Raw genomic sequence first — 14,555 nt, forward strand, 5'->3', positions numbered from 1 at the left:
TAATATGAAACGGATGGAGTACTAGTGAATTTCTGTCTACTCCAATGGAATGCATTACAAAAGTGGCCTTATTTTGTAGGGAGTGATTGTTTGGGAAAAATCAAAATCTACTTAAAATTAAAGGTTAAAAATTAAAAATTTGATTTATAAGTATAATTAAAAGCGAAAAGATGAGGGCAGTCTTGCGTTCGAAAAAGGATTGGTTGGAATATTTGAAATATCATCCGAATTCCAATTCTTTTACCGCTTTATCACTTTTGCTTTGAGACCCCACAGTGGGGGGGACAACACACTATCCATTCCACTGGCCACAATGCATCGCAAAATACCTTGTCTCTGCAATCCTTTTGCTTTTGTTGTTCCCAATGCCAATGCCATGTCCATTTCCTGTCCTTGTGCCGGACGGACGGACCACCCCTTTCCTGCTCTTTTGCTTTCCTCTCATACCAGAGGCTAGCATGCAGCAGCAGCACCAGACTTGAAAATGTTTCAATTTTAGCCGTGGGAAGTTTATTAGCTTCATCTTCCTCACACTACACCAGTCTCTCTCAGGTACTTACTGTTTGCTTCCCCTTCATTTTCATCAAATAAATCTGTTTCTCAGTCTCAGGTTTGTTTGATCCAATAACTGTTTATTCTGGTTACGTATTTTCTTGTTCCTGCAGCATAGTTCTTGCTGTTGTGTACGTATTGCTTCATCCAATTTTATCCATCAAGACCATGCACATGCTGGGTTTCAGCTTATTGCTCAAATCTGGTAGTAGAATGTAGTATCTGAATTTTGTTGCACAAATGCTCAAAACACTGGAGATGGAGCACAAGATCTTAGAATGTAGTATCTGAATTTTGTTGCACTAATGCTCAAAACAGTGAAGATGGAGCACAAGATCTGCTTGTCTCTGGCATGCCTAAATGTTAGTCTGTGATTTCCTCTTGGGTTTACATTTCAGAAAATGAAAGATGTTTCTGCATTTGGACTGTGGTCATAAACAGAGATTTTAGTCTTTCTGTCAAATTACACCAGTAGAGCAAGTCCAAACCTTTCACCGCATTGCTTTTCTTACATAAATTTACAGCACACTAGTCCCTTGTCAGCTAAAAGATTATTGTTTGTTTCATGGTTTGAACTGAACCAGCCGAAATGGAAGCAAGAACACCAAGAAGTGCCTCAAGGAGTACTACCTGCAGTGTTCCTGGACTGGTACTAGGTTTCTCCAAGCTCTGCAAAATCACAAAGGTTTGTGCAGCGCCTGATTTTGCTGACACAAAGACAGAATTCGGAGATTACTGTGGCGGATATGATCAGAGTCTAGTACTCACAAGACTGTTTGAAGAAATCAGATCTCTCAAGTCAGCCTACATCAAGCTGCAGAAAGCTCATATCCCTTATAATCCGCCAAAGATTGCCTTCGCCGATGAGATCATCACCTCGGAGCTTGACTCGGTCAGTGCTCTGCAGAGCTTATGCAGTTGGAACGGCAGCGTCGGGTCACTGATCAACGATCGATGGTCTCTGGTGCAGGAACTGGAAGCCGAGACGAGGAAGAAAGATTCAGACATTCTACTGCTAAGAAGGGAGCTGGATGGTCTGAAGAGTGAGAATTCGAGACTGAATAAGCAGATCAAGAGCAAACCATCAGTTAATAAGCGCGGGAAGGATTACTCCACTGTCCTAAAACAGCTGACGACGCCCAGTGCAATCTTGGAGCTGTTCAAGGTTGCGTCGACATCGGTGCATGAATTTGCAGAGCTTTTCTTTAGCTTGATGCCCTCGTCTGACCATTGTAGCAACAGTGCAGAGGAACAATCATCATTCAAGAGGTACTCATTGGAAGCCTACCTGTCACGAACAATGCTCGCACATGGCGGTGCTGAAGACGATGATGAAGTCGATGCAGCTCGCTTCGATCGAATCATGAGGTGCTGTGACCCTCTGGACGCGTTGATGGAGCACTCCAACTCCAGTTTCGCGAGATTCTGCAGGTCAAAGTATTTGGCAGCCGTGTCGCCGGAGATGGAGTCGGCGATGTTCAGGAACCTGGACGCGAGGGCGTTCGTGTCGCGAGGCGGGCACCCGAGGACGTGGTTCTACCGGGCGTTCGCGACGACGGCGAGGTCGGCGTGGGCAATGCAGGTGGCCGTGGCGGCGCGCCGGCGATGTTCCGGCCATGGAAACGTCAGGGTGTTCTACGCGAGGAGAGGGAGCACGTACAGGGAGGAGTACATGGAGAGCGTCGTGGGAGCCGCTTCTGCTTCTGCTGCTGGCATTGGCGTTGCATTCACGGTGACGCCGGGGATGAAGGTGGGTGAGACGATGGTGCCGTGCAGGGTATTCCTCCATTACCGACGTGATCAGCAGGACGCCATTACTGACCTAAGTGATCTGAAATTCAGATAGCACATAGGTACTTAATCCGTGCTGTGATAGACGAGTTTGTTTCTTTAATTTCGACCATGCGGTTGCACTGCAAGATTGTTGAGTATATTGTACACTGTATTTTGGAATTTATTGTATGTAGTAATTCTGCATTGGTTAACATGTTAATTGACAATCCTGTACTTACAGAGAAGAGTTCCATTGAGACTAAGTCCTAGTAAATAGTTTCCTGGGTGCAATCTAAATAGTCGTGAAACTTTTTTTTTTGGCAAAAAATGGCTACTCCCTCTATTTCCGAATATTACTTGTCACTGGGCACTGTTTATGTTTGAATATTATTCATTTCATAGACAATATAGATTATTGCATAAGGTATCACCCCCATCTTTTCTCTTAGTATATGTTTATAAGTCAAAATTTGAATTTTTAACCTTAAATTTAGAGTTGATTTTGAGGCTTTTATTGTAATTTATTTTTCAGTTTTAGCTTTTAAATCGATAAGAATACGTATATAGAAATTTATTTATAAATTAATTTTTATTTTATAAATATGTCATTTGGTTTTTTCCATGAAAATGCTAAACAATCACCCCCATAAGTATACAAAATTGTCATTAACTAGTTAAATAAAGGAAGAAATGAGAGAAGCATGTATCATCTCCAATGTTTTGTTATGGGTTTCTTTAGCACCATTGAAAAGATACATGAGAATACTAAATTTTCTATTGTAAAAAGTTGGTAGGTATGGGTATCAAAATTTTATACTAGTTTAGTAAATCTTAGATAGTTCGTAAATAACGATAAAGTTTCTCTGTGTTTTGTAGTGCTGCTTTAATTCGTCAAAGAAGGGGACAATGCATATAGGATATATGTGAAGTCAACTCCAAGTCAATAATGAGTTGAGGAATTAACAAGGGCCCACATTAGTTGCTTATGTCAATTGACCAAAAACTAGCTATAGTACGTAGAATGACCTAACGCAGTGGGTGGTGTGGTCATCTAAAATGTCAACATGTAGACTTGGTCGATGTCTTAACGCGCCAAGCCCCATCACACACATACATACATGTATGTACGCGCGTCAGTCGAAGCTGACTCACTAACTCAATATTATAGTTTCGGAACGAAAAGTTTACGCAGTATCCATAAGATTTTTTTAGATTTGTTTAGATTTATTCATATATTAATATGAGTTTTATTCTCATCCTTTCTTTTGTATTTTGCGATACTAAATCGTTTCTCACCATTGAATCTAGCTAAGTAGGATGTGCACTATTGGATCTAACGATCAGAAACGATTTGATGTACCTCGTGGTACATGGGAGTAAAACTCTCTCTATGCGTATATATATAAATTAATTAGATTTACCCCTATTTGGTTTTGAATTTTGAGTGATATATAAGAGGGATCATGAGTAACTTACAGCTAGCAGGGTTGCAGGTTAGGGCTTAATGTTTTTTTGTGTGCGTAGGAATAGGATAGCACGTACGCACTGATCGATTACAGAACAAAAGAAGAGATTGCAATTAACCTCTGTATATATTGTGAGTGTAGTAGGCAATAAGTCGGTGAGCTGGCTGGGATTGTGAACGTGAACGTGAATGAATGGTGCGTTCTAATCCTCCATTATACTATACAGGAGTGATCCGGCAAGGAATGGAAAAACGCGTCAACTATATACTTGATCCGCACGTCTCCCCTCACCTCACCCTTTCTTCTTCTTCTTCTTCTGCTCTCTCCTTCCAGCTCCAGCTTGCAGACATCACACATCTTCAGTATCCTATATTATTAATTTGGAAGGAGAAGATCACCATTAACACATTTTCCAAGTTAATTCTCCTCTTCCTCCACCTTCTCCTCCAGGCTTTCTCTCTCTCTATATATATCCGATCGATCCTGGCTTGCTGCTACCTTGTTTCATCCCTTTGGATCTGCACATCCATACATACATCCATTTTCCAAGACAACTTAATTAAGAGATGACAATGGCCAAGAAGAGCAGCTGGGCGTCGTCGTTGCTCATGCTTCTGCTGCTCCTCCTGGTCGCACAGCAAGTCACCTGCACCAGGCCTCTTCCTCTTCCTTCAGCCATGTCGTCGACGCCGCGGCAGCTGCAGATCGCCGGAGAGACGAGGACTGAAGAAGAAGAGGTGATGTCGTGGTTGAAGAGCATGAAGCCGAGAGGAAAGCCACTGCCGTCCTCCCCCAGCAAGCGCACCAACTAGGCCTTCCTCTCTTCATTGTGTATGATTCTTTAATTTAGCCCTTTTTTCATGACATTATTTTTTTCCTCTTTGTTGTATATAAACAAGCTAGATATATGATATATGGAGTATACTTGAGATGAGATCATAGATTTTTTATATACTCCCAGTTTGCAACTTAATCTTTGAGTTTCCCCTGCATTTTTCTGAATTCTGACTATGTTACGATGTAAATTCATGTTGTTAATCAAATGTAAACTTGGACGGGTTCGTTTACTCGGTGCGCTTTTAGTCAGGGGATGATGAAGTGTATATATACAATTGCATCAAGTAGCAAAACATGCAACTTAAATGTGTTTGTTGAAATATTTACACACCTCGAAAAGATAAGGGCATCAACTTCAGGCTCTGCTTCGGCAACATGTCAACTACTCCAATGGTTGCATTGGATCATTAGATATGTGTGTGAATGGGACGGGAAACATTTGACCGTTGACTCTGGATATTTGCCCTCCTCTTTACCGAAATATTCTTTTTTTTTGGAGGGGCACTGCTATTTTGTGTAGCTGCGTACGCGTACAGCAAGTTACAGGCTGCATTAACGCGTGGCAGTAACTGCACACGGCGATTGCCCAAATAGGCCCAAAGCCGGAGCCCAGAAACGGCCCAGGAAGGGAGGGATCCGATATGAGTCAACGGCCCAGGTTTATTCGGATAGAAAATTTTGGTTGATTCCTTCAAAAGACTTTGGAAACACTTGGATTCGAAAAGATTTATTTGGGAGAATGACCACATAAAAGGGGGAAAAAGAAAGAAGGATCGGCAAAGTGGAAAACTCAGCTAGATTAAGACGCTTTCAACAAAGGAGATCCAGTTTTACTGTTTAGCACTAATAACTCTGCTTATTACACTAGTTAGGTAATGCACCAGCGTGCTAACTGTGTTCTACTCCCAAACCACTAAACATTATTCAAAAATTTAGTACAAATATAAAAAATGATAAGTCATACTTAAAGTTTTTTTTATAATAAAGTCACCAACAAAATTAATAATATTTTCATAATCTTTTAAATAAAACGAATAATCAAACATTGCAAGCAAAAAAGTCGAACATTTTACATTATGAAACGGAGGGAGTATCCGTTATATGAAAAATAAATACATACCATTAACATAGAACTTTTGATTTGCAGAGAAACAGGTCATTGTGTACCCGGATTTTGTTAGAAAACTATAGGTAACAAGGTCTTTACAGAACAGCTAGAACAACTCACATATATTCACATGGCGCGTGGCAAAATTCCCTTATGAACGAACGAAACGCATGCACTTGTTCCAAATATACACAATTTTGTGGTCGGCCGCACGCGCAATGGTCATCGCTTATATATGTGCAAATCGATTCGCCGGAGCTGCTAAGCTGCATCTGATTGTGTAAACATATACCAAATTTGCATTCAAAATGTATTAAGATTTTCAGAACATGTAGTGTTGGTGCTTGTGGCTCCGGCGATGTTGCTGCGACGAGGAGGAGGAGGAGGTGGGGTCGCGGAAGCCGATGTCGTGGACGGCGCCGACGGTGTTGAAGAAGAGGCGCTTGTTGAGCTCCTCCACCAGCGTCCGGTGCAGCAGCTGGCTCCGCATGTCCACCATCGACCTGTTCCTCGTCATCCTCCGCCGCCGCCGCTCCTCCTCTCCCTCTCGCTGCCGCGCCCGTCCGGCGTGCCCTCCTTCTGCTGCTGCTGGCCCCAATCTGCTGGAAGAGGAGCAGTGCTGCTGCTGACTTCCAGCGCTTGTAGGGCAGCTCGCCGTGCAGTCATCGTCGTCGCTGACACTCACGCTGCTGCTGCTTGGAGGGCGGTAGTAACAGTAATCTACACCCACCATCATGTCAAACTCAGTTTCAACATAATGCCGCAGTGACGCCGCTAGCAACAAAGATGATGTACACAACTGACGCATGCATTCCTGTCACAAGATTGGCACGAATATATAGCAACAAAATAATGGACAACGATATATCACCCACCTAGCTACCTATACTTGCCAGTAATTGAAAGCAGTTTTTTAGCACAATGTGTGGATGTTCACCTGTTGTTTGCATGTCATCTAAATAATCATTAAAAAATATAAAAAAATTTGACAATATATATAAATATGAGTTATATCACTCCACAAACATACAAGTTTAAATTCAACTTCTACATGTTGTAGGAAAAATAACAAAAACAATTATAAATATGTGTATACTTAGTCTCAGTTTTATTTGTTTTTTTTGTGACAACTTGTAGAAGTTGAATTTAAACTTGCATGTTTGTGAAGTGATACAACTCACATTTATCTATCTTGTCAAAAAATTTTATATTTTTAGTGACTATTTTATATGGCACGCCAGCGCTATGTCCACCCATATGCTAATACTGTTTCCCAGGACTAGCTTGCGTTGCGTGTCTGACTTCCAATTTCTTGGGTTCATACGGTGATCACTAGTCACTAGCTACTATGTATCTACTGTGTAGTCATACGTATAGTATATAGGGACAAATTATAGCGGTTCAGAACAGGAACAAAATCAAATGTATACTTTTTTTTTTTTGAAGAGAGCAACTTAACTAGTTTTGGTGCCATTGGTAGATGCTACTCTGCTATACGTCATGTACAATTTCCAAACTGAATATAAAAGAAAGGTGATGAATGTTTTTCTTTTTGTTTCTTCTACTCAAGTGATTTGATTATAACTTTTTCATACCCTAACTAGCTAAATATATATTCAGAACTAAAAAGATATCCAGATTAAAGATGAGAACAGCTCTGTACATACCTCTTGACCAGTCAACCTTGCCATGTGGGCCAGGAAAGGCCTCCGAGGACGTGGGCCCCACCCCGCAGAGAGATCCCTGAGAGGAGGTCGGCGAAGAGGAGAGGTAGTAGAAGGGATTGGGGTGTCCGTCGTCGTCGTCATCATCGTGGTCATCCGCGTATGAGTATTCCTGCTGCTGCTGCTTGTACCCTGGCACCAACCTCACTATCTCCTGCTCGATCATGGCCGCGATCTCCCTCGGCTCCCTGTCGCCGATGTCCAGCTCCTTCACCATCTCCGTCGCCACCTCCGTCGCCGTGTCGTTCACGATGTCGAACGGGAAGTAGATGTTCCGCACGTTCCCGCCATGACCGTCACGTGATGATCCGTCGCTGCCGATCTGTACCTTGAGGAAGATGGTGTCGTGCTCTTTGTTCAGCTTCCCGGTGATCATCATGTCCAGCGCCGTCCTTTCTGCTGCCGGCGCCTCCTCTTCCTCCTCCTCTTGTTCACTATTGGCAATAGTGATCAATGGCAATGGCGGCGGTGGAGGGGCGGAATGACACGTAATCATGTTGCTGTTTTGATCTTCGTGGTGCTGAGACGGCGAGAGGAAGGGGTCGAGCAGGAGCTCCTCGGCGGAGGGGCGGTGGGAAGCGGCGACGAGGCAGCGGCCGATGAAGCGGCGGGCTTCGGGGTCGGTGAGGCGGTAGAAGGCGTCGGGCATCTTGCCGGCGGTGACCTTCTTGTATATCTGGGCCGGGTTGTTGCACTCGCTGTAGGGGTACTCGTTGGTGAGCATCTCGAGCATGCACATGCCGAAGGAGTAGACGTCGACGGCGACGCCGTAGTGCTCGTCGTACATCTCGGGGGCCATGAACTCGGGCGTGCCGATGACGCTGTGGGCGGAGGAGCAGCCGCGGAGGACGGCGGCGAGGCCGAGGTCGCCGATCTTGACCTGGCCGAGGTGGCCGTTGACGAAGATGTTGTCGCACTTGAGGTCGCGGTGGATGACACCGCGGGAGTGGAGGTAGGCGAGGCCGCGGAGGAGGTGGCGCGCCCAGGCGGCGATGGCGCGGCGGCTGACGCGCGGGTAGCGGAGGCGGTAGGAGCGGAGGGTGCCGGAGGAGAAGAGCTCGGTGATGAAGTTGAAGGAGCGGCGGGAGGGGGAAGGGTCGACCCAGGAGGCGTGGAAGGAGATGATGGCGTCGTGGCGGAGGTCGGCGAGGAGGCTGACCTCGGCGTACATGCGGTGGAGGGCGTCGGGGGTGCGGAGGACGTCGGAGATGGTGGCCTGGTTCCACGCCACCTCCACCCCCCGCACCTCGTCGAACCCCCGGTACACCGTCTTCATCGCCCCCTTTCCCAGCACCTCCGCCATCTGCATCCATTCATCCATCCATTATTTGCCAAACACCAACATTTTTTTTTGATTTTTGATCTATATATTCTCAAGCTTATGATTAGCCCAACACAAAGCAATTTGAATCGACAAAAGCTTTGGCTTCAAAATGGTTTCATTTTCACTTATGTTCTTAATATTTCATACTTAATTTGTGTATCTTAGGATGAACGACGGTGCATAGGCTTGAGGCCTCACTATCTCCGTTGGGGCCCTTGAGTACCCACTAAGGCTCTCGTAGAATTTCATGCCAATAATTAATGAAAATAAGTTGGTTCTCTATCTAATTTGTCAACACAACCTAATATATTTTCCTTGATCCGTTACTGTACTTTAGAAAAGATTAGATAAAAATATGTACATAGTCAAAATTTATACTTTAGATAGCACCAATGATGACTCTTTTTTTGTTTCTTGCACCTTTTAAGTATTTAAAACTTCCAAAAACTTATTTTCAATCTGTACATATGAATATACTTTTTTTAAAAGAATATAAATATTAAAAATTTGGAAGACATAAAAAAATCACTAATGAGCATATACCCAACAATTTTGCAAAAAAAAAATATTCATGTACTGTATTACACTAACAAGTGCTACAAGGGATTGCCTTTCTTCAAGAAAAGACTAGAAAAAAAATTCATACTGCAGTGCACGTATATGGTAAATTGAAATGGTAAGAATGTTTTACACGCATTTTTTTTTTCAGAATGTTCTAAGGTGAATAATGCAAAATTCAAGTGTTTTTATTTATAACACAAGGTCTAAAAATATTCTATTCAAATAAATCAATACTTTTGACTTTTGAGTTGAGAGAACCAGTTTAGTACTGAATGCCTTAGCAACTCGTCTAATTAGTTTCCCTAAGCAGTAAACTACCGGCACTTTTGATCAAAAGTTAAAATTAAGATATACAAAAAGGTAGCTCAACAAGTACTCGGTAGTTGTCAACTTTTCAAAGGTGAGACACTTTTGCAAAAGCTCAATATATATATAGCTACAAATAAATTCTACACCTCTAAACCTGGAGAAAATACAAGAAAGATTAACGTATATGTAGTATGCACTACTAAAAGTTGCTGCTAGATATGTCTTCATCCCACTGAGAAGAAAAAGGAGGTGAGATCGTAGCAAATCTTATGGAATGAGCAGGACCAGACAGGGCATATACGCTTGAAGCTTTCAGCATCTAATTATTGGCATATCGACGACACTTGTAAACTGCTCATCTTATCATCAAATCCGACATACTAGGAAACTTCAAAACCCAACCAAACACCAACTCTTGTTTCATAAGTAACACGTACCCTTCCATGATTGGATTGGAAGACAAATCATAATGGAATTCCCAACATCTCAAATTTATGATGCACTTCCGTTATTTGACCAAATATAGAAAAAACTGATGTTTTCTTTCTGTACACAAATTGCTTCGGATTACAAAGACTGATCTGTTCTGTGTGCAATATGTATTCAATTGTCCCATATATGCAGCCCATAGATAGCAGCAAAAGCCAAATGGATATGATGATATTGAGAACACGGAAGACAGAATAATTTAATTAGTATACTTTAGGGCTGTTAGCTCCGAGGTGCACATCATCATGGAATCCATCCTTGAAAATTAAGCTATAGAACAAGAAGTCTACATGCTTTTTTGAAAAATAATGAAGGCTACATGTTTCAACTGACAGTTTTTTTTAGATAAAGGTTTAAATGATAGTTACAAATGTGTGTTGGGATATAATTAACTGCTAGCTAGCCCATCGAATATGAGTGTTTCTGTGGTAGTGAGCCCAACTAAATACATAGAACTGAACAACTAAAGGCATGAATGATAGGTACGACCGCACGACTACCATCTTCCTGAATTATTCTGAAGAACATGAAATTGCTTGCTGATCGTTTGAGGGTCATAAAAAGATCGAGTTTTTTTATACAAAAATCTCAAATTTATCCTTGTAAGAAGAAAGAGAACAACTTTAAATTTCGAGAAGAAGAAGAAGTACTGAATAAATTACCCGGCCATAGCGCCCAGTTGGGTCAGTCTCGACGTATCCATTCCTGTCGTCGCCCACCACCGTACTTCTCTCCCGCCGCCGGCCGCCGCATCGCCCTGAGCCGGACATGCTCGGCCACCGTCGGCGAGCGACAGCTTACTTGCTGTATATAGATGATACGATAGCTGTGTGCTAGAAGATGGTGTACTGGTTGGCGTGGTGGTTTTGGTGGTGGGAGAAGAAGACGCGGAAGAGGAGCCAGCCGAGGAGGGAGCAGTCGATGCGCAGGAGCATCCACGCCATGGACGCCTCCGAGCAGCAAGGCCCTGCACTCATCTGACGCTGACGAGCCACTACTTAGGCGCCTAACGCAACGCAAGGCCAGAGAATTTTGCAAGAAACCAGCACGCCACGAGGTAGCAGAAATAGGGCGATAGCAACAAGGCAGACAGCTCCGGTTGAGTGATGGAATTGGATGCCTGTAATCCCGATCAAATCAAGCAGGCAGGGGATTCTCTTCCACCCTGCAAATTTAAGTGGAATTCGATTCTATCAATCGACCTCAATTTGTGTGGTGTGTTTGCATGTCACTTTTGATGCTGATGAGACACGTACTACACTCTGGTGTGGTGTGCAGTACTGCAGTGCAGAGGGAGGAATGATCCTTGGGTTTCTACTGATGAGAAGGGGAAAAGATCAGAAATTCAGATCTCGCCTGTCACCTGAGGTTGCAAAGATGGATTGACTGATGAGAGCTAGTCGGGAGAGCGAATTTTCCTCTTTTTTATCAGGTTATTGTGATAAACTGCTGATCTTGAGGGTTTGCACTAGCTACATGGAGAGGAAGGAGACTGCTGCTAACCTGAATTTGAAGAATCTATGCCTTGACGAAAAATCCATTTGAGCAAGAAATGCAGGAGTTTCAGCTATTTACTTGTGGAGAAATGACACAAGCTTATGGAGAAATGTCACAAGTCAGAAAAGGCTAGCTACTCTTGAGCTGACTGTGGGCATGCAACTATATATCAGACAATTGTTGGAGGAGTGAATGATTGTGATTTGTGAACGGGAAGGAGGATTTCTTTCTTCCTGTCAATCCTATAATTCCTGACTATGTTTGGCGAGGAGGAGGAGACTTGTGGGTTCTTGATAATTCAGATATGCAGAGGGAGGAGGAAAGGTTGGTTACGTTTGGACAGCAGCAGAGCAGACCAAACACAACTGAATTTTTCAGAATATGTTCACATGATTCTGAGTTGACTTTGCTTTCTTTTTCGTAATAAACCTGACATATTCTGGTCACTTTTATTTTAGCTTATGCAAAGCCAGGATATATTGTATCTTGTATATTCCTATTCAGAAAAAAAAGATTAATTTTAGAGCATGCCTTTCCTTTCCTTTCCTTGAGGAGAGACTGAACATTGTGAATTCAGACAAATAATCATTTCTCTCTCTTTTTTCCCATATCTTTATTTTGAGTTTCAGGATTCTCCTGGAATCCTTGCCATTTCCAACCTCCCTTGTAGGCCAGCGTACTAGTAGCCCCATCACCGGCTTCAACCTGAACACACACCTACGATTGAGACCTGATGGAGTAATTAAATATTAACAAGTAAGCAGCTTCAGATTACCCATCTTCTTTTCTCTAAAAAAATAACATGAACTTTCAAACTATATAAACGTTTAAAACACATAATGATTTGGGAGAAATGAGTTCATTGTACGTGTGAAAACATTCGTGATGACAATAACTGACAGGTTAGCTTGCTGCACCCATTTCGAAGTCTAGAAAAATTCTACGCTGCTCTCATGACACTTGGACAAAAACTTAGAATAAATAAGTGGTTTAGAATAAATACAGGCAAAATGGATCTGGGTCCCAATGATGGCCAATAACATTCAGGTTGTCTCTCAATAATTCAGAAAGATCCGATCTAAAGTTCAAAAGGTATTATCCACTAGCAGAATGCTGCGACAGATTTATCAGTAAGTCAACGATTCAATAATACGTTTTTAAAATGCATTTTTGGTGCGTTTTTTCAAAGAAAAGGAAAAGGACGCGAGCAAGACATCTCACCAGTTAGGCCAATCTTAACGGGAGTTGTATGAGCAATAAATATAGTGTCATATAGATATTTTTGATAGATATTTTTGATGATGTGCCAAAATATTAATAAAGAGAGATGAAATAGGTTTTATTAAGATAAAATCTTTCGTACACTGTTACTTAGAAAATAACAGCTTGTGTCCTGCATGTAACCTAAAAAAACAACAATAGATAAAACTATACATTGAGAGAGGAATGTTTTATCCTAGTTTCAAACTTTTTAATGACATGTCATTCTAGATAATCATGTGCATGAAACTTATATTAAGGATGGCCTAAGAACTGAAGGGTTAACTGTTCATGTGGAACCTGTGACAATATATTTTTTGCTTTAAAGAAAAGCAGTAAATAACTCTCATAGCATAGTCCCTTCAATTTTAAATGTTCAACGCTATTAATTTTTGGATACATGTTTGACCATTCATTTTATCAAAAAGTTTACGTAATTATTATTTATTTTGTTATGATTTTTCATCATTACACGTACTTTAAGCATGACTTTAATTTTTTGAAACTTTTGCATATTTTTTTGAATATGATAAACAATAAAACTTATGTAAAAAAGTCAATGACGTCCATTAAAAATCGGAGTATCTTTTCAGCAAAAATGAACCTCAATTTGTTATCTGTAATTCCTACAATTAAAAAATTAAAAAAATAGAGCTGGAAAACATACACCACATACACTGCGGTTCATTGATTTTACTTAGGATTTTAATTGGAAACGTGAATTAATTCTACTGCCAATTACTTTAGTCTACAAACAAAATATACATTAGAAAAAATATGGTGGGTTATTTTTTCCTCTACTCCATACACCCCCATCTTTTCGCTTATACTTACGCTTATAAGCCAAAATTTTAAATTTTTAACTTTAAATTTGAAGTTGATTTTGAGATTTTTTTCGTCGAATTTTATTTTCTAGCGTAGACTTTTAGATCGCTAAGAATACATATATAAAAATTTTATTCATAAATTATTTTTTTTCATAAATATATATGCCGTTTTTGATGAAAAAATTAAACAATCACCTATAGTTAGCCAACGGCAAGTAACCTACCCCGTAAACTCTATTTGTCAAGGGGCCTATCATTCGTCAGTATTCAGTAACGAATGAGCTGAGCACTTAGAACCGTTGGAGGTTCGCCATTCCATTTATACTTATACTAATAATACTTATACTAATAAGCTAAAATTTAAATCTTAAAACTTAAAGTTAGGAGTTTTTTTTTTCCATCCTTGAGGAGTTATCATGAGGTAACGCTCTTTTTTATATAAAATTTGGTAACTTCTATTACCTAAGTTACCAAGAGGTACAAGATTTTATATAAAAAATAATGGTAACTCTTGGTACCTCCTTAAGAATGGTAAAATTACTCTAAAGGTAGAGTTGACTTTGATGTTTTTTATTATAGCTTATTTTTGGTCTTTGATTATAGATCAATAAAATAATACATCCATAAAAAGTTTACTCGTAAATTATTTTTAATCGCTAATAAGTAGTTTCACCTGTACGAAAAAAGGGCTGAGAAAGAAGGCGAGATTGGTCGCATTTACTAGCTGAACCGACTTGTTCAGCCTTCTGAAGTTCAACACGTACAATAATTGATCCAGTAAATCTATATACGTCCCAGGCTCCCAGCCACCAAAGAAGCATATAAAGT

At 41.2% G+C, this 14,555-nt stretch overlaps 2 protein-coding genes across 2 annotated transcripts; one reads left to right on the forward strand and one right to left on the reverse strand.

Moving 5' to 3' along the window:
- Nucleotides 1–494: 494 nt before the first annotated feature.
- LOC102721587 (protein GRAVITROPIC IN THE LIGHT 1-like) lies at nucleotides 495–2,583 on the forward strand. The gene is made up of 2 exons (XM_006662605.3): nucleotides 495–552; nucleotides 1,137–2,583. Exon 2 carries the CDS (start codon nucleotides 1,142–1,144, stop codon nucleotides 2,396–2,398), a length of 1,257 nt encoding a protein of 418 aa, XP_006662668.2. The 5' UTR covers nucleotides 495–552; nucleotides 1,137–1,141; the 3' UTR covers nucleotides 2,399–2,583.
- Nucleotides 2,584–5,698: 3,115 nt separating this feature from the next.
- Nucleotides 5,699–11,842, reverse strand: LOC102721868 (probable serine/threonine-protein kinase WNK8). Its single transcript, XM_015842627.2, has 4 exons — nucleotides 11,647–11,842; nucleotides 10,806–11,506; nucleotides 7,404–8,763; nucleotides 5,699–6,456 (listed from the first exon to the last, which is right to left on the reverse strand). Exons 2-4 carry the CDS (start codon nucleotides 10,911–10,913, stop codon nucleotides 6,059–6,061), a joined length of 1,866 nt encoding a protein of 621 aa, XP_015698113.1. The 5' UTR covers nucleotides 10,914–11,506; nucleotides 11,647–11,842; the 3' UTR covers nucleotides 5,699–6,058.
- Nucleotides 11,843–14,555: the final 2,713 nt, after the last annotated feature.

Source organism: Oryza brachyantha, chromosome 11, assembly GCF_000231095.2.
Source record: "Oryza brachyantha chromosome 11, ObraRS2, whole genome shotgun sequence".
NCBI lineage: Eukaryota > Viridiplantae > Streptophyta > Magnoliopsida > Poales > Poaceae > Oryza > Oryza brachyantha.

What these genes read in the sequence shown, in the direction of transcription:
- LOC102721587 (XM_006662605.3), top strand. Translation starts at nt 1,142, where the DNA reads ATGGAAGCAAGAACACCAAGAAGTGCCTCAAGGAGTACTACCTGCAGT.
- LOC102721868 (XM_015842627.2), bottom strand. Translation starts at nt 10,913, where the DNA reads ATGTCCGGCTCAGGGCGATGCGGCGGCCGGCGGCGGGAGAGAAGTACG. An exon ending in CAACTGGGCGCTATGGCCGG is followed by an intron (nt 8,764 to 10,805) that starts GTAATTTATTCA and finishes GAATGGATGCAG; the next exon opens with ATGGCGGAGGTGCTGGGAAA. An exon ending in CAAGGTTGACTGGTCAAGAG is followed by an intron (nt 6,457 to 7,403) that starts GTATGTACAGAG and finishes TGGTGGGTGTAG; the next exon opens with ATTACTGTTACTACCGCCCT.